This window comes from Ctenopharyngodon idella, chromosome 21 (assembly GCF_019924925.1).
Source record: "Ctenopharyngodon idella isolate HZGC_01 chromosome 21, HZGC01, whole genome shotgun sequence".
NCBI classification, from domain to species: domain Eukaryota; kingdom Metazoa; phylum Chordata; class Actinopteri; order Cypriniformes; family Xenocyprididae; genus Ctenopharyngodon; species Ctenopharyngodon idella.
Genome location: NC_067240.1, coordinates 5,832,150 through 5,857,196, shown reverse-complemented (window position 1 = coordinate 5,857,196; position 25,047 = coordinate 5,832,150). Strand labels below are relative to the sequence as shown.

Below are 25,047 nucleotides of genomic sequence, written 5' to 3'. Positions count from 1 at the left end.
AAATTTACTTTTACAAATTTACTTTTTTCATCACACACACACAAAAATTCTTAATTGATTTTTAGTTTTTAAGTAAATTATATTGTCTATATGCTAACCCTACACCTACCCCACACAGAAACCTTTTGTAGACATCATTTTGTCATTTTATTAAGCTGTTATCATTGTTATTAAAACATTTTTAACTTTATGAATCATTTTTATCATTGAGGACATCTCTGGATGTCCCTATGTGTTGGTTTGTCTGAATTAGTTTCCATTCTGTTCCCAAAGTATAGCTAAGTAAATCCATCACACACACAAATACCAGTCCTGGTGCTGAAGTCCACTTCTGGTTTTCCAGCCCCTCCCCTCTCAGGGTGATTAGTGTAGTAAGCCACAGCAGGATTGGGTGAGAGAGTTAGTCTCATTACTAGATGTACAATGAGCCACTGCTCTCAGCCTGAGCGTTCTGATGCTGGACAGAGGAACTTTACATGAACTAAACAGCCTGATGCTTATAGGAATTAAGAGACCAAAGAGAATTTCAACAGAGTAGACTTTAAACTTCAGGATCATGCAGGAACTCAGACGTTTGATGCTCCCCAAGAAGGTTTAATTTGAAGGTGGCTGAACTATGAAGGACTCAAAGAGACATTAAGCTTGGTGTGTTTGGATTGTCTCACGTCACCATGGAGATCAGGAAAGTGCATTTGAAATGCCCCGGGACATTTTTACTGACCATGATGATGTTCAAATGGGGTGAGTTCTCTCTCTCTCTCTCTCTCTCTCTCTCTCTCTCTCTCTCTCAATACCTAGAGAAATACCTCCCTTTTTTTATTAATTTTATTTATTTATTTATTTTGCAAACTTTACTGTTTAAAAAGGCAGATGAAATCAAATGCGTGTACTTTTTTCCACACTATAAAAAACAAAAATATTAGTTATAATTGTTTTGTAATGATGCCACATCTAGAGACAAGAGTGTGAGGGTGGTCTCTTTTGACTTGTACCTGTAAACAGCCACCTAGCAACCACTCAGAACACCCTAGAAACCACATAGCAACGCCTTGGCAACCAGAAAAAAATGGTGCAAAAGCTGTTACTGGGATAGTACCCTTTAAAAAGTTTCTAATATGTACCATTTAGTTACTTATATGTACACTTTTGGTACCAATATGTACATTTGAGGTACTAATAAGCACTCTTTAGGTAAAAAGGTACCTTTTTCTGAGTGTGGTGTTGACTTTTGCACTGAAAATATATAAATACGTTTTTAAATGTAAAAGTGCATGTTAAGCCCTGAGTGTTAATTTTGTCATTTACAAAATATCATATCTTCTATAATACCTATTTTTCTTCTGTTTTATACTGACACAAAATTCCTGGCACTCTTTTTCGCATTAGTGTTGCGGTCATTTTCTGTTATCTGGGACTCCCAAAGATGTGCACTGGAGTGTTACTTGCGTCCCTCCTCCTGTCTGGAGTGGATATGACTGGTGCATGGTACCGACGGGAGTATGGGGGAGGTTACCCATCTATTTTCCCTCCTTCCATCCATCCAGTCTGATTTTGCCCCACTCTCAGGCCTCTGTCTGAAGCAGAGAAACTTGGGGGGTGGGTTCCATTGTTTCCTGTTGCCATGACGCCAGGGCTGAGTCATTTGGACGTTGTGTGCGGGTGGAATCTGCGTTAAGCACTTTTAACGAGCTCTGTTTGCTTTTGCGTCCTGTAGGCTTAACGCTCTTTCATCTGACTGCACGGTCAAGCTGTCTCTGAGTATTTAACTCTATGATGAACATATCAAGGGAATATTTCAGTGGACAATAACAAAACTAAAGTTTTGAGTCTAAAGTATTCATGGTTGGTTGCTTGAAGATATATATAAAACTAATTAATTCATGTAATTTTGTGTAAACACTTACATGCACTACTACTTAATATGCACTTTAACTTGAGTTTGACATTAACCAGAGTAATATTAGTATGTTTCACTGGAACAAAGATTATATTAAATGAAGTTTATTGCAATTTTACATTAATAACAAAACCTGTAAAAACGTATTGCTCTGGTCAGTGTTAGTTTTGGTTCTAAGTGTTGTATAAAATGGAAATGGAAGGTTGGCACTTAGATTATATACACTTTGCTTAGCTGAAACTCACTGTTCTGACTCACAGATCCTGCCGTTTAGGTGTCAAGTGTTGTATGCAATTACAGCACTGCAACTGTGGTGTATTTGCATAGACTAATGGGAGTCAATGGGGAAATTCAGCAAGAGACAGTGGATGAAACTGGTCTGATGCCCTGACTGAGCTGATAGTTCATGTCAAATCACGCATGCAAATGTGACATCAAGCGCTTAGGGAAACGAGGGGGATCCTGGAATTCACATGACTTTTTCAATGAAAATGTCTACAATGGACCCTGCCCCCAACCCTAATCCTAACAAGAACACAGAGAGGGAAGAATAAATTCACACGACAAGGTCCATTGCACTCTCACAGTCAAGATTCTGCTAATCAATGTGAGCCTATACTAGCTAGGGGAGTTTGCGTTGATGCTAGCGTCTTTCTGTGGGTCAGTTTTCAAAATATCACCTATATAGAGGGTTCAATAAATGTTTTGGGTAATAGAGTAATTTATATTGTAATAAGTAAATAATAATAGAAACTTTTTAGTAGCTAGAGGAGTTTGTGTTGATGCTAACATTGATAAATAATGCTTTTGTGTGTATTAATGCTCAAAAATATAACCTATTGTATATTTAGAGGGTTAAATGAATAGTATTATATATATTTTTGTTTAAATTGTCCACATATATAGTGCTGTCAAATCGATTAATTGTGATTAATCGCACAAAAGTCATTTGGTTTAACCAATATTTTGGTTTTACCGAATGACGATATTTTCAAACAATGCTAACAGGCTGATATCTAGCTAGCTAGCTAGCAAAAGGACAATCAAACATTTTATATTTAGTACAAGTTTTCAAAATATTACAACATTTTCCATGTTTTATAGCGGTTGTACCGAATGACCTGATGTTTCGGGACATGCGTATGAGCAAGTAAATACATGAATTTTTCAAATAGTTAAAAGAGAGTTAGTTACTTTGCTTCACGACCATGTGGTCCTTTGCAGGTGTTTGAATGATGTCACATCCTGTCACATGATATTGATCGCATGACTTGATCCAAAATGTTCATTTTATATTGGTTACTCCGAATGATATCAATGAAATTCATTTTTCCAGACATTCTTTCTCATAACAAAGCAATGACTTCTACTCATAATTTTAATACCATTTTGCACTATGTTGATATATATGATGATATAAAACCAGAATAAAAAATATATACATTTATTACATTTTAAGATATTTTAATCACAAATGAAATGTCTGTATCGGCCTTTGGACGGTTTAACCGAATAACCTTTTGACACTTCAAAATCATTAAAATACATTTATATGTTGAAAAATATAATTAAAACCTTTTGGATTCAATAAAAGAGATCTAGTTGTACTACCTTACATACTTTGGATGTCATATCTTTGTTTTCATTATTATTAAGGCCTTTGGACACCCTGTCACGTCATTGACCCATATATGTGTGTGTGCGATTAATCACAATTAATCGATTTGACAGCACTATATATGTGGACAGTTTAGACAAAAATGTATCTGGAAAAGCTCAATAAACAGGTTTTTACAAAATAATTCACATATGTGCTCCAACAAAAATACAAGCTTCACATTTCCGCATAAAAACTCTCTAGACGCTAACCAGGTTTACTTAGATTTAAGCACTAATAGATTTTATGCCTCAAATTCGGTTGATAAAACTCTTTCAAATTCTGATATTATGTTTTGTATTTAGATGTATGTGGAGGAATAAAGCGAATGCCCTTTCAGAACTAATGCTAAAAGCCTCGTGTTGATGCTCGTGTGGCGTAACACTCGAAAGCATCACCTATAAAGTCTTTAAGGTTAAAACTTTGTGTCTAGGTTTAGGTGCAGGGGGGGAATAAAGCTAATTAGCATCTGAGTCTAGAGCTAATGACAGAGATTTGCTAAGTCTGAGTTCATATTGATGCTAAGAACAACTATTAATACTCTTATTTAACTCTTACTTTTAGGTTCACAGGAGAGAATTATTCATGCATACATACAAACAAACACTTGCACACACCTCTCCTGTGCCTGTGAAAATAAACAGACCACAGGTTATCACAAAGTCCTGTCACACATCACACACACTTCCCAACTGCCCTCTTACTGTCATTCTTTCTGTAACCCATCCATTCTCACTCATATCTCTGAACAGATGCATATTAAGGGAGTGTTATCACATATGATCTCCCCATCTGACTGGGCCACTAACCCTGACAAATTTCACAGCCATTGACAGTCAAGCTCTTAAGGTTCATACAGTGTGTTACAGGCAGTGTTGGGTGTAACGCGTTACTAAGTAACGCGTCACTATAATTCAATTACTTATTCACTGGTAAGGGATTACTGTTCATTTTTAGGTAATTTAATTACAGTTACTTATAATTTACTTGCATTACATACTGTAAATTAGTTCAACAGTTCTGTATAAATCAATATTGAATTTAAAATCTAAATTTGTCGTCTAAAGGTAAAAGTGAACGCTGCCTCTTTAAAATCGTTAGCTGTAGTGCAGTTGCGCGTGAGTTCGCAACTTCGCACCAGTTGGCTGCGTAGTCGCTGTCTGAAGATGTCGGCAGAAGTGTGTGGCTGTTTTGCAGAATGGAAATATTCCAGTTACTTCACTTTTTTGACACAGGTAGGCGAGAACATTACGGTAAATGTAAGCTATGTCCTAGAGAGAAAAAACGCGCGTTCCTGAGAGACGGTTTTCAGTCTTCGCGCTCTCCACCAAAGCGCACACACATAGCCGCCTCTCGCGAGTGTCAAATTTTCCCGGTTTATTACACATAAACGTTCAAATACACACAGTTATATCAAAATGCCCGTCTTGGCGTATATTTGCGTTGGTTATGTGAATGTGAACAGCATGTGTAACAGCATATTGTCTCCGTCCATTAGGTCTTGACAGCAGCCTTTAAAACATGTTACTGCCTACTTTTGGCTGTCTGTATTATAAATGATAATCAAACAACAAAAGAAAAACTTTAATAAGGATTAATCTATTTAATTTATACAGTTATGACTATGCAGAGTTATTTTATATTTGATTATTCAGTTTCTGTGGTATTTTTATTTACTACTACTAGACTAACGTTACCTGAAAAAAATATATAGCATGTTTTTTTTGTTTTGTTTTTTGTTTGTTTTTTTTGTATCTTTAAATATTTTTACCGTGGTATCGACTTTGGTATCGAGTATTGTGCACTTTTGGTGGTATCGGTACCGACTACTAGATTTTTGGTATGGTAAAACGCTAAACTATTCCATGTTTGACTCATATTCAAATTATTAAAAGAGTTTCCTTTCTATTGTCTATCCGGTCAAGGTTTGTAGGGATTTTAAGAAGTAATTAGTAAGTTACTTATTGAGTAATTAAATTACTTTTCAGACAGAGTAATTAGAAAAGTATTTTAAATACAACATTGATGATGTAATTAGTAATTTTTGAAGTAACTTACCCAACACTGGTTACAGGGTTATTGTAGTTAACTGAAACTAAAACTAAAAACATAAAAAAAAAAAAAACTGTTGCTTGAAATAATAATAATAAATATATATATATATATATATATATATATATACACACACACACACACACATATGCACTTGATGTACTAAAATAACTAAAACAAAAATGAATAAGAAACTATATAGACATTTTTTAAATATATATATAAAAAGGACAAAAACAACAAAAATACTTAAAAATAAATTAACTCATTTCAGTTACTTTCAATTAACTGGAAATTTAAAAATAAAAACTAATTCAATATATTTATAAAAACTATAATGGTTTCTTAATTATTATAAAAAAACACTAGTGTCAGTTTTGCATCTTTTTACTCAAAAATCATGAAGACACACATACAGATCCAGTTTCCCCACCTGACCCCTCTAAAACAATCTGTAACCCCTAAAATTGTAAAACTAACCTATCACGCCCACTCACAGCAGGAAGTAAGACACAAACAGGGATGATTGACAGTGATGTAAACAAAAGGGGAGGAGTTCTCCTTGATTGACAGTCAGTATCAGTGTTTGCAGTTTAACTCTTAGAACCTGCATGGCTAACATTCTTCCAGCGGTCTCGCACAGATAACCTTAAACACCGACACAAGTAAGACGTAGCGCCCAAGACAGATGTCAGGAGAATGTCTCCGTCAGCCGTAGGATGCCAGAGACGGTCAGATCTCTGTGAAACCTCAGTGTTAAAGTCTGTATAATCAGAAACACTACAGCCTGTCTCCACCTCGAACTTAAACACGTCACATCTGGGTGCTTTCCACATTCCTACGAGATCACTTTTAAGAGAATACAAATATGCATATGAATGGAACATGACCAGATGAAAAGGCGACAAGCTCCTATTGCTAGCAGTCTGATATAGTTGCAGTGGGTAAAGAAGTACATATTTACTTCGTTTGGGGCTGCATATATTTTAACTTAAGTTGGGGGCTGCATATATTTAATCAAAAATACAGTAAAAACTATTGTGAAATATTATTATAATAAAAATAATTTTCTATGTGAATATAATGTAAAATATAATTTAATCCTGTGATCAAAGCTGAATTTTCAGCATCATTACTCCAGTTTTCAGTGTCACATGATCCTTCAGAAATCATGTTGATTTGCAACTCAAGAAACATTTATTATTGTCGATGTTGAAAATAGTTGTGGAAAGTTGTGGAAGGATTCTTTTTGAGTAGAACTTTCAAAAGAGCAGCACTTATTTGAAATATAATTATTTTATTTTATATACACTTCTGTTCAAAACTTTGGGGTCAGTAAGATTTTTTATTTATTTATTTTTTAAAAGAGATTAATAGTGAGATTCAGCAATGACACATTCAAATTATCCAAAGTGACAGTATAGACAATCAAAATGTTACAAAAGATTTCTGCTTCAAATGAAATATGTTCTTTTGAACTTTCTATTCATCAAAGAATCCTGAAGAAAAAAAAATGTATCCACAAAATCCATAAGGTTTACACTAAAATATTAGGCAGCACAACTTATCATTGTCAGCCATTAAAATATGGGCAACCACTTGCTTTTGAACAAAAAGGTGTCTAAAATAACTAGCAGACTAGCAGTATCTGTATCTGACAGGCTTATGCTAATAAAAAAAGTCACCCTCTGGAATCTCTTGGTGGCATAAGTTGGCAGAGAATTGTATCTTACGGTTACAAAAGCTGTCTAGCTTAGTAGTGTAGACTAACCTAAAGCTGTCCTGTTTTACACACACCACTCTGAGAGGATTACGGTCAGCTAAGAATGTGAATACTTTGGCCTACTCGCTCTTTTCTCTCTGTTGGTACGCAGCGTCAAATAAACTTTAAATTGAGTCTTTTCACTGCACATGACAGAGAGTAAACTATTTAATCTGAAATGTTAATGAAATCCAAGGTCCAACATGTGAGCAGACAATACAAATATTCTGAATTAAAGGTTCAGTCAGTGAGAGTGTTTAAGCACACGTGTTTGTGTGAGAGTACATAAGCTAAATGAGGTACAGACAGTGTAATCCACTTTAATTTTCTGTAAACATGCGGTACGACACACAGGTTAGCAGAGGCCAGAGCAGAAAGCAGATAATTGGTGTCCTTCAGTAACAGGAAGGAGAGAGTTTGAGGGAGATAAAGTAAAAAAAGAAAACTAGAAGAGGCACTTCATGTATGTCTGCCGTCAATGGACTGGACGCTTGTGACTGGCATCATTATGCACCATCTGCCTCAGTGACCCTTCATGTCGATGGCAGCTTGAGCTGGGAAATCTTCTTTACTTATCACACTATCCTGACAGGAAATGACATGAGCGTTAAAGAGATCTAAGGTGGTGAGAAAGACGGAAAATAAAAGGAAAGGAGAGAAGAGAGGAGGTGGATCTGGGGTCACAGAGGTCAAAATCTCTTCGTCTCAGGGCCAGATTAGCTTAGCAGTAACTATGGAAACTGAGACCCACTCAGTGGACGCTTGCTGGGTCAGTCTGAGTGGAGCTTGTTTTCCTTGGCCGGGGGTGGGGAATGAATGCTTGTGTGGGTGTCAGACGTATCTGCAACCTATCCACCTTATGTTTCAATGTGGAAGTAAGGAGTTTTGTATAGCTAAAAATAACTGGAAGAGAATGACTCCGGAAGTCAGAGACGTTCAATTTACAAATGGCCGTGCCCGCTCTTACCTAAAAATAATAAAATAAGGTGGATACACAGTCTACATACACATACTAAAATTTAAGTATTCTTAAAAATGATTTTTGGGTTTTGGTAAAGGTTATTTAAACATAAAGTCAGTTGTTTTGCATGAACAGGGTAGCTATAGGTGAACGTCAATTTCTCAAAAACTCCCATATATCACAAAAAAAGTTTTTATGCTCGCATAAAGGCAGTTCGAAAAAGGAATATTTCACAAAACTGCATTTTTTTTTCTCCGCATTTACAGGTCACCAGACGTGTGTAAAAGTCAATCATTCTTTAAAGATGGCGTGGTATGTTTGGACAGAAGAGGAGACAGAGTTCATTATTAAACTCATAAAAGACAAAAAAATTACGGGAATACTGGATTCTAAACAACAAAGAAATGCCACAATTTATTAAGACCTTGCAGCAGATATTAGGGAGAAACACCCGGAAAAACCTCATGCTTGGCCTCTCCCAAGTATAAGGGGCTTTGCTTGCCATTAATTCTTGGATAACACTCCTACGTCTCCTTTAATTAAAAATAATGGCTAGTGCAGTGGCTGCGATATACTTAAACCTACTAACCGTTGCCATGATTTTTGGAATGAGTTGTTGCGAGAGGAAAAAGTTTTGGTTGCATAACATCAGTTAAAGGAAATGCCATCATTTCGCAATAGTTTTTTATCGACATTTAGAAAATAACGCAAAAGTTTTGCGCAAATCTTCAATGGAAACCCGGCTTATAGCTATGTTTCCAACCACCTATTTTTATGCGCATTTTGGAATATCGCATCATAAACTGCTGGATGGAAACGACAAGATGCGCATAAATTCCAAAAATGCACATAAAAAAAGTATGCGCTTGTTTGAGTCAGATAATTTTTTTATCTGATAAGAAAACATGCACATAAACTATGATGGAAACACATTGGGTAGAGTGGAGGAAAACACCCCTTTGGGATGAAACGCCCCCCTACTGTTTTTCCCAAAATAACCACTAGATTGAGTCAAGATACGTTTTTGTTGTTGTTATGGACTACATTGACAAGAGTGATGTAGAACTTGTGAAGCTTTCACTGGCGACGTACTTGAGAGAAAACGGATTTCATGGTAATTGATTTTCAGCAGTAAGAAAATAAGTGTTTTAAAGCTTGATGTTTGCAAAACACAGTTATATATAACATGAGAATAGTAAGGCCTGTAGTTATGAAGTACATTTAATTTAAGGAAAATATATATTTATATTTTTAGAATGAATTTTTTTTTATTTTCAAACATCATCAGCTAACAATACTTTTCAAATAGTCTATTATAATTTTGTAATTCATAATTATTGGTTATGGTTCAGACTTCATTACTGATTTAGTTTATTTTAGTTGTGATGATAATAGTAGTGCTTGTACTCTGATTTTTGCTGTAAATGTATAAAGAAAATTGTTTTGACAGAGTGGGGGCATTTTACCCCACCTGTGGGGTAAAACGCCCCCCTTGATACAAATTTATTTTTTGCTAAAAATCTAATAACATGAAAACTCTGGACATTTTTCATACTTGGTTTATAATTTATGTAATTGTCATTAAAACTATGATAACTATTCTGGACACATTTAACTTTTGTTTCATAGAAAAAAATTAAGGGGGGCATTTTCTCCCACTCTACCTTTTACCTCAGTGCGCATCAAAAAAATTCCCGTGATTTTGCACGATGGGACGACACAACTAGACTAACCAGCGGCCCCATCTTTTTGCACAATATTTGAAATGCTGTTTTGGTTGTTCTGAAATGCCTGAGCAAAGTCTGTCAAAGTGGTTTGGTATAAATTCTTCCCAGAACTGTATTACACGACTGTGTTCCCAAACAGCAGCATCTGCCTCCTAAAGCAAGGTAACAGATTTATTGCATTTCGTCTGCGCACTCTAAGATTACTCTAAAAAACGTCCACTTGTTTGTTTTGTTTGCTTTAAGATCATTGTGTAAGCCACATGTTCATTCTAAGATCAGTGTGAGTGTGTTCACTCTAAGATCAGTGTGTAAGCTCATAGTTGTGTTATGTAAGAACAGTCTGTGTTCTGAGACAGATAAGATGTTTCTGTTCTAAAAGTAACACTTCCATGTTGGTTAAAGTGTCTGGGTAAATACATTGCAGCTCTAATGCTGTACAGTGGGTCCAAAAGTCTGAAACTGAAAATCCAGAATTCGAAATCTAATTTAAATCTGGAAAGAAACGTTATGATGTAAAAGAAATGAATAATCAGTTCTATCTTACACTGAAATTATGTTGATATACAGTTTGCTAGGTTATTTAAACATAACAAAGTCAGTTGTTTTGCATGAACAGGGTAACTATTGGTAAACACGTCAATTTCTCAAAAACTCCCATATATCACAAAAAAAAATGTTATGCTCGCATAAAGGCAATTCGAAAAAAGGAATATTTCACAAAACTGCAAAAGAAATTTCTCCGCATTTACAGGTCACCTGTTGTGCGTACAAGTCAATCGTTCTTTAAAGATGGCGTGGTATGTTTGGACAAAAGAGGAGACAGAGTTCATTATTAAACTCATAAAAGACAAAAGAATTACGAGAATACTGGATTCTAAACAACAAAGAAATGCCACAATTTATCAAGACCTCGAAGCAGATATAAGGGAGAAACACCCGGAAGAACCTCATACTTGGCCTCTCCCAAGTATAAGGGGCTTTGCTTGCCATTAATTCTTGGATAACACTCCTACGTCTCCTTTAATTAAAAATAATGGCTAGTGCAGTGGCTGCGATATACTTAAACCTACTAACCGTTGCCATGATTTTTGGAATGAGTTGTTGCGAGAGGAAAAAGCTTTGGTTGCATAACATCAGTTAATGGAAATGCCATTGCAATACTTTTTTATCGACATTTAGAAAATAACGCAAAAGTTTTGCGCAGATCTTTAATGGAAACCCGGTTTATAGCTATGTTTCCAACCACCTATTTTTATGCACATTTTGGAATATCGCATCAAAAACTGCTGGATGGAAACGACAAGATGCGCATAAATTCCAAAATGCACATAAAAAAAATTATGCGCTTGTTTGAGTCAGATGATTTTTTATCCGATAAGAAAACATGTGCATGAACTATGATGGAAACACATTGGGTAGAGTGGGGGAAAACACCCCTTTGGTATAAAACGCCCCCTACTGTTTTTCCCAAAATAACCATTAGATTGAGTCAAGATACGTTTTTGTTGTTGTTATGGACTACATTGACAAGAGTGATGTAGAAGTATTTACTTGTGAAGCTTTCACTGGCGACGTACTTGAGAGAAAACGGATTTCACGGTAATTGATTTTCAGCAGTAAGAAAATAAGTGTTTTAAAGCTTGATGTTAACATGAGAATAGTAAGGCCTGTTGTTATGAAGTACATTTAATTTAAGGAAAATATATATTTTTAGAATGACAATTTTTTTTTTCAAACATCAGCTAACAATATTTTTCAAATAGTCTATTATAATTTTGTAATTCATAATTATTGGTTATAATTCAGACTTCATTACTGATTTAGTTTATTTTAGTTGTGGTGGTAATATTAGTGCTTGTACTCTGATTTTGCTGTAAATGTATAAAGAAAATTGTTTTGACAGAGTGGGGGCATTTTACCCCACCTGTGGGGTAAAACGCCCCCTTGATACAAATTTTATTTTTTGCTAAAAATCTAATAACATGAAAACTCTGGACATTTTTCATACTTGGTTTATAATTTATGTAATTGTCATTAAAACTATGATAACTATTCTGGACACATTTAACTTTTGTTTCATAGAAAAAAATTAAGGGGGGCATTTTCTCCCACTCTACCTTTTACCTCAGTGTGCATCAAAAAAATTCCCGTGATTTTGCACAATGGGACGACAACTAGACTAACCAGCGGCCCCATCTTTTTGCACAATATTTGAAATGCTGTTTTGGTTGTTCTGAAATGCCTGAGCAAAGTCTGTCAAAGTGGTTTGGTATAAATTCTTCCCAGAACTGTATTACACGACTGTGTTCCCAAACAGCAGCATCTGCCTCCTAAAGCAAGGTAACAGATTTATTGCATTTCGTCTGCGCACTCTAAGATTACTCTAAAAAACGTCCACTTGTTTGTTTTGTTTGCTTTAAGATCATTGTGTAAGCCACATGTTCATTCTAAAGATCAGTGTGTAAGCTCATAGTTGTGTTATGTAAGAACAGTCTGTGTTCTGAGACAGATAAGATGTTTCTGTTCTAAAAGTAACACTTCCATGTTGGTTAAAGTGTCTGGGTAAATACATTGCAGCTCTAATGCTGTACAGTGGGTCCAAAAGTCTGAAACTGAAAATCCAGGATTCGAAATCTAATTTAAATCTGGAAAGAAACATTATGATGTAAAAGAAATAAATAGTCAATTCTATCTTACACTGAAATTGTTATGGTGATATACAATTTGCTATGTAATTTACCATGTAAAACATTACATTTACATTAGGAAAAATATAAAAATAGAAGCATTTTTGCTAGAGAGAGAGAGAGCGAGAGAGGTCTGTCTGGCCACAAATCAAATATATATTTCCATATACTGGAAAATTCAGTAAATAAGACTTAGGAAAATGAAACAATCAGTTAAGCCAGCTACTCAATACACCAGCAATTTCCTCCACCTCAAATAAATCACAAATGGCTTTTTTTTTTAAGTTTCTTTGACCAGTAAGCAACCACCAAGAACACACTGTAATATTAATATTATTTTGATATTTTGGCTTTTGGCAAAGTCTGAGACAAGGCTAAAATATTATAATCAATACCTAAAAATTGTTTTCAGTTTTAATGTGACCTTCCTATAACAAAAAAAGTTTGAGTTATGTTTTAACCTGGACATTTGGTTTCTACAAACAAAAATTGACACTTACATACACACTTCTGTACTATATAGACCCCTTTAACGCTTCACCTTATTTTAACAAAACGCTGCTCCATTCCTGCTACACTGCCTTGCTTCACACAGACAATGCTCAACATGTGCACACAGACTCAGACGCACAACACCTCATTCCTTTTGCCCATTCATTAATATCTTCCGCCTGAATGAATATTTGGGATGAAGGTCTGATCAAAGCGACATTGAGGGGGCCAGGGCAGCAAAGTGGTTGAGAGAAGGTGGGGGAGTGTTTAGGGGGACGAGGGGCCCCACAAGGGTTAAGGATGGGTGGGCCACACTAATGGATCTGAGTTGGACGCGCAGTGGGGGTTGAGGGTCGAGGTCATGCAGATAACAGGAATTTGGAATGACTCAAAGAGCTCTCATGCGATTGGTCGATTTGCACGAGAAAATCCCCATGAATGCTCCGCACCACATTCTGATCTAAAAAAACACACTCATATGCACAAACAAAATATGCAATTTACAATACACACAAACATACAAGGTCACAAATTAAAGGGGATCTATCAAATTTGATCTCTTAGTTCAGGGCATAAAGTACATTTTTAAAGACTTGTTATGACTAAGGTTATGACTAAGTAATGTACAAAATTCTGAACCTCACAAATGATCAACCTCACAGATGGGCTTGGTATTTGTAATGCTGACTTTGAATAGATTCTCTCTTTTTATTCCTCAGGCTCAATCTGTCTTATCCAGGATTAAGGTTTGGGATCAATGGCCTGTTATTAACTGATGTCAGTCTTACCTTTGTCTCAGAGGGTATAAGTCTTTTTTCCATTTTGGCATAAGTCTGTTTCATAGTAATATATTACAACAGAATCATTAAATTTTTTTCTGAAGAAAATAAGTATTGCTTGCACATGCAAAACTAGCTATCACTATATTAGAATGATTTTATGTGGTCGTTGTTGTTGTTGTTTGCAGTTTGCTAAGTGGTTGCTTATCGGCCTAATCAAATGAACCCACCTCCAAGTTTCTATGACATTATGGTAATGACATTATGGTTTATTGACAAGACAAATAGACAACTATTGCTTAAAAAGTAGCTGGACATCTCTTTTCTCATGTCTCTTCTTTCATGTCTATTGGAAAAATGGTGTAGGACACTTAATACTTAAGTCCCGGGTATGCTTCAGCCGTCTGCGTTCGTGCACCGTCCGCATGACGTAATTTTCATCATACAGAGGGCTCACGGCCGGCTGCCCACCCCGTCCGCGTGCAGCCCAAATTTCGAGACCATGCAGACAGTGCGCGTGCACCAGTCCACTAGGTGGCAATACGCACAGTACTGAGCACAATGTGCAGTCGTTGAAGAAGAATGTGTAAAGAGCGATTCAAAAACAAGACGAGTAAACTCAAAAACATGCCTTCGCCATCGTTTTTGATTCCTGTTCTCTTGGTGTATCTGAACTATGTTGCAATGGTGGATGCACTATTTTTCTTCTCCAGTCCTGCTCAGCGAATGTCCCATTGATGACACGATGTCTGGTAAAAGTATAGAAAAAACGATGCTACGCATGTGTCGAACCTGGTCATCCGCGCGCATCCGTTGTTTAGTATACTTTGAAAGATGCGCGGACGCGACTGCGTGTGAGACGCATCTGGGCGCGGAAAGTGAAGTATACCTGGGCCTTTAGGATTAGGGATCTGAAAAAGCCCCTAACCCCAAATATGATCAATGGTAAAACACTTTGACATAACTTTTAACATAAAAAAAATTAACCTTTATTTGGAATTTACATTGGGTTTCCCGTTGGCAGTCTGTATCACTAAGATGTACCATATTAAATCCTGTCTCTCTTTCTCCAGGTATATTCTGTTCCGGGTCATCTGATATGTGTGCATCTTCACCATGTCAGAATGGAGCAACATGCGTGGATACAATGGACGATTACGTGTGTTTGTGTTCACGGGAAGGAGTACGGTACATGGGGAGGGACTGTCAGGAGCTGTACAACGCTTGTGTGTTTGCTGAATGTGAAGGGTGTGTGAGTGAACCCGGCACGGAGCACTACATCTGTCCAGAGGACATCAACGAGTGTGAAAGCGGGCCATGTGTTGGTGCCCTCTCTGAGTGTGTGGACGAGCTGAATGGCTACAAATGCCTGTGCCCACCTGGTTTCGGAGGAGAGGACTGCAGTCATCGCATAACTGATTGTGTTGATGTACCCTGCCTCAACAATGGCACCTGTAGACGTATAGTGGATGGATTTGAATGCACTTGTTCAGACGGTTTTCGTGGTGAGACCTGCGAAGAGGACCTGGATGAGTGTGATTCACATCCCTGTCAGAACGGTGCAATCTGTCTGGATGGGGCCAACAAGTATCACTGCTTCTGCGTACCTGGATACCAAGGACACGACTGTGAGATTGACATAAATGAGTGTGCATCAAGACCTTGTTGGAACAATGGAACATGTATTAATGGGAAAGACCGTTACCTGTGTGAATGCCTGCTGGGATATACAGGTAATCTGTGGGGGGGTGTGAACCTATCAATAGTTTCCTCACTAACAGTCTGCTAAAGCAAGGGTGCCCAATCCTAATTCTGAAAGGCCAAGGTCCTGCAAAGATTAGCTCAAACACACCTGCCTGGAAGTTTTTGGTAATCCTAAAGATCTTGATTGGCTGATTCAGGTGTGCTTTATTAGGGTTGGAACTAAACTCTGCAGGACTATGGCCCTCCAGAAGCAGGATTGGGCACTCCTGGTCTACATGGATGTTGACAGCAGTTAAAACTGGTAGTTGCCAAGTCATAAACTACTCTTTATTGGGCATGTGATTTTTTTAAGTCAGGTGTAGGCAACTTTGGTCCTGGAAAACCGCTGTCCTGCAGAGTTTAGCAGAGTTTTAGCAAACCTCACCTGCCTGTAGCTCTAGTAATCCTGAAGACATTGATTAGCTTGTTCAAGTGTGTTTGATTAGGATTGGAGCTAAACTCTGCAGGACAGTGGCTCTCTAGGACCAACGTTGCCTATCCCTGTTTTAAGTCATGTGTTGTGTTCTGAATCTCTGTAGGAGTAAACTGTGAGATGGAGATTGATGAATGCGATTCAAATCCCTGTCAAAACGGAGCCACCTGTCATGACCTAGTGGGGCTGTACACCTGTGACTGTGTGCAGGGCTTTGAAGGTTCAGACTGTGAAATCAATATCGATGAATGTGAAAGTGATCCATGTCAAAATGGAGGAATCTGCCAAGACCTCATTGATAGGTAACGGAACTCTGGAATTGTGGGAATGCCTAACAGAGTCATGCAGATGGCATGTCCATGCATTGCCCATTGTTTTTTTTTTTACTTACTGTGAGTAAAACAAATGTTACATGTTAGTTAGACAGTCTCTTCCTGTCTAAGTGTTTGGTTATTGGCCAGAAAAAGCTGTAATGCAAAGTAGATTTTATGCTGATAGTTAAAATAGTCTGATTTGGTGTGTGTTTGTATGCAGTTATGAGTGTGAATGTGAGGGCACTGGTTTTATTGGGGACCACTGTGAGGAGGATATTCCAGAGTGTGCATCACATCCTTGCCAACATGGAGCTACTTGTCTAGAAGGCATTAACCACTACAACTGTACCTGTTGGCCAGGTAGCTCTCCTTTGTCCAAAATTGCACTCAAGTCTTTTATCTAATTCTGCAACAAATTGAAACAATGTTAATGTGTGTATAGGTTTTGAAGGAGATAACTGTGAGGTGGATATAGATGAATGTGCTGATACTCCCTGTAAGAACGATGGTGAATGTTTTGAGAAATCAAATCCAGAACTCTGGGAAACAGACTGGGAGTTCACCTACGCCACAGCCGCGGGTTATGTCTGTCAGTGCCAACCAGGATACACAGGTACCAGCAACATAAAAACAAATGTAAAACAGTACAGTGAAGCAATACGCAGACAATGCAACCACTTTCATTTTAAGAACTTGTTCCAGAGTTGAGCCTAAATATTTTGTGACCCAGTATGTGATTGAATGGGTGATCAAGGTTACTTAAGTATTGACACATTGTTTTACTTGGAAAGAGTTTTGTCATGCTGTTTATTGGTTTTGTTTGTTTGTCTATTTGTTTTCCCCAGGAGAGAACTGTTCAGTGAACATAAACGAGTGTGTATCTGAGCCCTGTCACAATGGAGGAAGCTGTAAGGATTTGGTAAACGGATACATGTGTCTATGCCCAGAGGGGTTTGCAGGTTAGTGTTTGAATATAGGAAAGTGTTTGAGTGTGTCTTTGTCCGTATCGTTAATTTTGGTCTGTCTTTCTCAGGTGTGGAGTGTGAGGTTAATATAGATGAGTGTGAGAGTTCCCCCTGCCTGAATGGAGGAGTATGTGAAGATGGAGTGGCTGAATACAAGTGCCAATGTGCAGAAGCTGAGGATGGTCATCTGCCATGGGGGGGTCCCCAATGCACTGTGCAGCTGCTTGGTTGCATTGAGCATGCCTGCCAAAATGGCGCCACCTGCTTACCTTGGTTGGATGGAGAGACACATGGACATACTTGCCTTTGTCCTCCTGGTTTCTATGATGACATATGTTCTACACCAACCACATTCTCCTTCTCCTCACCGAGGTTCTTTCTGATTGAGGTTCCACCACTCGAGCGCAGAAGGAGAGACACAGAACATGAGCACCCTCTGGGGGTCCGTCTGCGCTTCCGCACCACTCTGCCTGATATGCTGCTGTTCTTTCGTGGCAATGCTGAGCTCTTCCTATCCTTGGAGATTATTGGGGGTGGGCTGCTTGCTAAGGCAATATCAAAGGGGGCAGGGTCACTGGAGGCACATTTACCAGTGCTTGTAAGTGACGGAGATTGGCATGAAGCAATGGTGAGCATTGATGAACAGGATATCAAACTTATGCTTCAGGTCAGAGGTCCAGGCTGTGACAATCAAGCATGCAGAGTTGAAGACAAGCAACCAGAATATCATGAAACTTTCTTAAACCACAATAGCCTCACAAAGGTATATGTTGGTGGAGTACCAGAGGAGTACATCGAGCTTACATTGAGTGGTCATGGCTTTTTGGGCTGTATGGAGGACCTACAGATTGATGGTCATCCTGTCCTGCCGCATGATCTGGGAGACGAGGAGGCAAGTGTAGAGTTAGGCTGTATAAAGCCAGAATGGTGCCAGGTGGACCCACATCCTTGCTCTCAAAAAGGGCACTGTGTCGACCTCTGGACGAGCTACCGCTGTGACTGTTACAGACCACACTATGGACATGACTGCAGCCAAGGTGTGCATACACATATGCTCATACACTAAAACACTGGTTTTGTAGTAATGTGTAGAGCTGGGGTATTCAGCTCTGGTGCTGAGGGGCAACTGTTCTGCCAGGTTTAGCTCTAACCCTATTCAAACACACCTGATCAAGCTAATCAAGATGATTACTTGGAAATTACAGGCAAGTATGTTTGATTAGGGTTTGACTGAAACTCTGCAGGACAGTGGCCCTCCAGGACTGGAGTTGAATAGTTCTGGTGTAGAGGAATCCAAACTTATATAATAATAAAACTTTTGTCTTTATTTCTCTTTCTTTCTTAGATTTCTCCTCTTGGACATTTGGTCATGAGGATTCTACAAGCTTTCTTGCATTTGAACTGCTGTCTGATATTGGCAGGAACTTTAGTGTCTCATTCTTCCTACGATCGCTTAAATCAAATGGATTATTATTTCAGCTGCGTAGGGCAGGACTTCAGGCGACAGGGGGAGATTATCCTTATTTTACCATGTACCTGAAAATGGGACGAGTACAGGTGACCTCTGTAGTAGAGTCACCCATCTTATCATCACCAATGTTTGTCTGTAATGGAGATAAGGCACTGCTTCAGGTGGACATACAGGAGGGTCAGGTGTTCTTTAGCCATGGAGGATTGCGCTATGGACTTGGCTCACTGCCTGACTTGGAAGTTCTGGAGGGAGACCTGGTGTATGTTGGTGGAGTTCCTGGTGAAGAGGGTGCAACAGATTGGGGTGGGCACTTGAAGGGCTGCCTGCAGGACCTGAGACTAGACAATGTGCATCTGGATGTGGAAGCCTGGAATAGTACCCACAGTGAGACTATAAATATTTCCAGTGATGCAGAAAATGTGCTACCTGGCTGCATGAGTGATGACACATGCAAGGTACGTAGACTTACATGGAGCTTTTATTTCATTAGATCTGTTAGATAATTATTATTATCTAAGAGATCTAATGAATAATATAATTATAGATAATTTCATTAGTACATTGATGATTACAGTTGGAAAGTGCTGATGTTGTGTGGTTGGTTTGCAGGTGGAGCCTTGCTTGAATGGTGGAGAGTGTACAGTCACATGGAATGACTTTACTTGTTCTTGTCCACGGGATTTCACTGGAAAGACATGTGAAACCAGAGTTTGGTGTGTCAGCGACCCGTGCGTAAATGGTGGACGCTGCGTGGATCTGTTGGATGGTTTCGAGTGTATGCTTAATTTAAACACTTAGCTGATATTTGCCAGATTCTAGGTTGCTTCCTGAACATCCTGTTGGCAATATATTTCATAAATAATAATGTATAGATGATTATAATCGAGTAGTAAATATAAATGTATGCTCAAAAAATATAGTAAATATAAATTGCAATAAAACTTTTTTTTGTCTTACCAGGCATTGCTAATGCAACCTTTGACAACACACCCTTACACTACAGTGCTAAAGGATCGCTAGTTGACCCAGTTACCAACGTTACCATGGAGCTCCGTACAAGGCAGGAAAATGGTGTGTTACTTCGTGCATGGAGAGGGGCGGAACTTCTACTGGTTGGTCTGTTGGATTCAGCCATTTATGTGGAGCTTCATACAGAGAACAGTGTGGAACCAGTGACATTCTCTGGAAAGAGACACATTGCAGATGGAAGCTGGCATCGCCTGCTTGTTGGCATGGCCAACCCAGAACATGATGCATCACAGTGGTTGATTTTGGTAGATGGCATCATCGATGGTAGCAGTGCCCCAGTGCTTGCTGGTAGTTTAAGTTTTCTTAAAGACTTGTCAAGTGAGGTTGCACTGGCAGAGACGTACACAGGATGTCTAGGTGCTGTCAGAGTAGGTGAGGTGTATCTTCCATTTGTAGACAATGCCAAATCACCCCAAACATCTAGGTTTTGGCGGAGACAAGATGAGCGTGTGCGCATAGGCTGCTTTGGGGCTCCAGTGTGCCACTCTCATCCTTGCAGGCATGGTGGTACATGTGTGGATCTCTTCAATACCTTTAGCTGCCAGTGCTCAGCCGGCTGGGAAGGGATCACCTGTGAGAAAGAAACAGACGAGTGTGTCTCAGGACCCTGTCTCCATGGCAAATGCAAGGACAAGTTTAATGGGTTTGACTGCTTGTGTCATCCAGGATATGCTGGACCTACATGTTCGGAAAACATAGACGACTGCAAAGGATCGAAGTGTAAGAACGGGGGAACCTGTGTGGATGGAGTTAATGACTACACCTGTATCTGTCCACCCAAGTACAGCGGACTACGTTGTCAGTGAGTTCCTATTGATCACACATCAATGCCTAGACTTGGCTCAGCGGTAACTTTGACTCCATTTACAGTACATACACCAGGGTTCCTCAAATCGGATCCTGGAGGGCCACTGCCCTGCAGAGTTTAGTTCCAACCCTAATCAAACACACCTGAACAAGCTAGTCAAGGTCTTCAGAGTTACTAGAAAATTGCAGGTAAGTCAGTTCGAACGTGGTTTGAGCTAAACTCTGCAGGACAGTGGCCCTCCAGGGCTGGATTTGAGGAACCCTAACATACGCCCTTCCACTCAATTGAACAGAGAACAGGGTTATAATGTGGCCTTCACAGAGACAACCAAAATGCAAACCTGCTTGCAATTGTAAATACTAATGAATGCCAGTGGAAAAACAAAGTTCACTATCACTTTTTCCCAAATGTCCCTCTTTATTTCACATCACAGTTATTTCTTGTTACCTGAGTTTAAATGAACCAGTGAGAATGCATCCTTATCTGTCTGGGACTGTTCCAAGCGTTGGGAGTTTGAGCATTTGTTTGTTTGTGTTCTTGCTCATCAGGTATAACTACCCTCCTCTTAAATGTGAACTGGATTTTGAATGTGAAAACGATGGCATTTGTCATGACACTCAGTGGGGGGCAAACTGCACCTGCCTACCAGGATTCACAGGAGACAGGTGGAATTAAAACTTACATCCTTATCCTATAGAAATAAATTGAATATACAAATACTGGTATAGAAGACTAAGTGTTCGTTTTTTTTTTTTTCTCTCTTTTTTTTTCCACAGATGTGAAAGAGAAATGGATGAGTGTGCATCTAGCCCATGTCTAAACGGTGGATCGTGTCTGGATCGGCTGAACCGGTTTCAATGTTTGTGTCCAGTAGGATTCAGTGGCCAGTTTTGTGAAACAAATGTAAGCCAACACGGAGTATAATAATTAGCATGCAATTTAGGAGCAAATGCAAATTAGTTAATTACTGTTATTTGCTATATTTATGCCTTCCAGCAATAACAATTTGAATCTCTCTCTGCAGAAGCAGGCTCAGCAAGATCATATACCATGGCTGGCGATTGCGGTTCCTTTGGCATGTGGCTGTATCCTCTTAGTGGCTATTGGTCTCATTTTCATGTTAATGACAGCACGCAGGAAGCGACAATCAGAAGGAACTTATTCCCCAAGCCATCAGGAAGTTGCAGGTGCACGCCTGGAGATGGACAGCATGCTGAAAGTACCACCAGAAGAGCGTCTGATTTGAGATATGAACTCAAAAATAGATGTAGACAAGGGAGCTCTAAAATGAGTGACTATATGGAACTACAGTGGACCTTTCCAAGACTATGTGGTATTATGGACTAAAACGCAAGTGCTACATCAAACAAGCAACCTAAAAATGTACTGTAATATGAATGAAAGAGGAAAAATGAAAATGGGAAACATGAAAGCATTAAATATTTACAGATTTTTCAACAACTCTGGAATTTAACCAGCAACTCTCTCAAGTCTAGATGAACTTGGACTTTGTGATTCTTTACCTCATGGCATTATATGCCTAAATGACTGATAACAGTGTTATACAGTAAAGAGGTGAAAATATGAGTTTACATTCTCCCCACAGCATTTAAAATCTTAAACAAATCCCTTTCAAAGATAAGCGCTAAAAATAGTGCTAATGATGGATCCAGCAACATTTTGAAAATGTGTACAGGTATGTATATATTTTTTTCCACAGCATTTGAATGTACAAGGTATGCTACCTGTAGCAAGACTGTTGTGTTAACTAGCTACTATTTCTGCTGTAGGCAACACTGGATATGATAATTGACACAAAGGAATGTGGCTTCATATTCATGCCAATGTGAATAATTAGCCATAAATTAGCGTTTAAAGGGGTGTGGAACACCCCCCCCACCTGGTATTAAGATGTGTTTTGGTCGATCTGATCACAAGGGAGATGAATTCCCGTTTACACCTTTTAATCCATCTCTTTTGTCTACTTTCGACCACTTCTGTCCTGATTTCCTTGAGGGGAGGGTCTATGGGTGGGTAAATGTATGGGCTTTTTCAGATCTTTCGATCTAATGGACAAAATAAGTTTGCGCAATTTACATATGAACACAAAAGGAGATGGCAGAACAACATACGGAGAGCAGCAGTTTTCATTTCTGCTCTGACAGCCCCAAGACCACGCTGAACGTGGTGAGAACATTGTCCTTGGTATGTTTTTTCGTCTACACACCAAACTTGGGTTTCTTCAGCTGACAAAGTTTCCTTTTGTCTTTTGTGGTTGTTCGTACTCATTCGACAACATGACCGTTTACACTACGAAAGCAATCCGGCTGAATGCGTTTTCAACTACCTCTGGAAGTGGTCGAAAGTAGACAAGCTCAAAACATTTTAGCCCCCGTTCACATCAGTATTTAGCGCCACCCTCGTGTGATTGGATTGATAAAAATGCTTCTTAATTCCAGGTGTAAAAAATGGCCTTAAAGGGATAGTTCACCCAAATTATCCCATGATTTACTCACCCTCAAGCCATCAAAGGTTTATAATGGTTGTGAATGGTAACCCAAATTCTGAAGACAAAAAAAAATGCATCCATCCATAAAAAATAATCCATACGACTCCAGGGGGTTAATAAAAGCCTTCTGAAGTGAATCGATGCGTTTGTGCAAGACAAGTATCCTTATTTAAAACGTTATAAAGTAAAATAACGAGCTTCCGGTGCGACAGCCATACGCATTCGACGTACGTCCAAAACGCATTAACTTCCGCAATGTAGTACACAATAACATGACGTACTACGCGTTATACGTCATGGTGTAGTGTAGAACGTCATGGCATATATCTCCGATTGTGTTCGTCTGAAAGAAGATAGTCATATACCCCTAGGATGGCTTGAGGGTGAGTAAATCTTTTGGGTGAACTGTCCCTTTAAAGTAATGCATTTTCTTTCCGTTTTTTCCCTTTTGGTGCGTAACTTTTATGGTTTTGCCTACAGCATTGTTGCATTCACATTGTGTCAGAATTACTCTAATTATGCATTTACAGTTACTAAAAACTGTTCACGTCGTTGTTGAACTCATGTCATATAAGAACCAAAAAGACAGTTAATGCTAGTTAGTTAGCAACATCACTAGGTTTATGTTTGATATGCCATTTCATTTAAACCAATAACCTGCACTAATCACTATTTGAGACCGCAAAGAGAAATAAATGAATATACTGATTACATTTTTTGCTATCGATGACAACAATGCTACACATGAAGCTAGCTGTCATGGATGGAGTGACAAGACAAATAGCTTTGACTAGAATCTCTGAGCAGTTGTCATCTTGTAATTATGGTAATTCCAACAAAAATGTGAACGCAGCGTAATCTGATTGAGACCGTTATTTGAAAAACTGTGAACATTTTACTATTTGACAATCACTGCATTTTTTTTTAGCAACGTGTTTATACACATACCAGTGTGTGAGACTAAAGATATAAACAAACACCAACACCAATGTTTATACACGCTTACCTCTGCATACACATGCAAACGCCATGAGTGGTGAAATAAAATTCTGCCTGTTTATGATGATAAAACAAGAGAGATGAGATAAACATAAGAACAGCTCCTTGCTGATGCCTAAATGCTGAATGCAAGTGTGTAAATTGTGGCTATAATTTTTGTTTTCTGGTCTGTTGCATATCAGTCTGGCTTCCTTCAAATGCGTGCTTAGGAATTACTAAAACTAAACCGTACAGTGTGAACTGCAACATCATTTTAGGAATATATTTTTGAATGTGTAAATGTGCAAAAATTGTTTAATAAAGGTGTTTGTGTTTAAATGTGTAAATGGAGTAAAGGTTGGATGCATGATTATTTGTGCTTGATTTTGTTTTTTTTGTTTTTTCTCATCACTTTTACTTATAATTAGCAGCACTTAATTAAAGGATTAGTCCTGTGGAGGGCAGTAATACACTTAGCAGTGTCTACACTGCCGGAATTCTAATAGAGAAGAAGAAGAGAGCTAGTTTGAGACGAGCATCTATGGTTAAAACGTATATAATTTTTATTTCTTTTTAGAAAATGACCGATCGTTTCGTTAAATAAGACCCTTATTCCTCGTCTGGTATCGTTTAAAGCCCTTTGAAGCTGTACTGAAACTGTAATTTTGACCTTCAACCGTTTGGGGCCAATTGAAGTCCACTATAAGGAGAATAATCCTGGAATGTTTTCATCAAAAACCTTAATTTCTTTTCGACTGAAGAAAGAAGGACATGGACATCTTG

The 25,047-nt window shown here is 38.5% G+C and overlaps 1 protein-coding gene across 1 annotated transcript; it reads left to right on the top strand.

Moving 5' to 3' along the window:
* Positions 1–385: 385 nt before the first annotated feature.
* Positions 386–24,603, top strand: crb2a (crumbs cell polarity complex component 2a). The gene is made up of 13 exons (XM_051876975.1): positions 386–741; positions 15,088–15,747; positions 16,297–16,492; positions 16,725–16,864; positions 16,947–17,117; positions 17,350–17,463; positions 17,538–18,506; positions 18,815–19,395; positions 19,550–19,715; positions 19,901–20,771; positions 21,326–21,442; positions 21,554–21,680; positions 21,802–24,603. The coding sequence occupies exons 1-13, from the start codon at positions 672–674 to the stop codon at positions 22,021–22,023; spliced, it is 4,404 nt and encodes a 1,467-aa protein (XP_051732935.1). The 5' UTR covers positions 386–671; the 3' UTR covers positions 22,024–24,603.
* Positions 24,604–25,047: the final 444 nt, after the last annotated feature.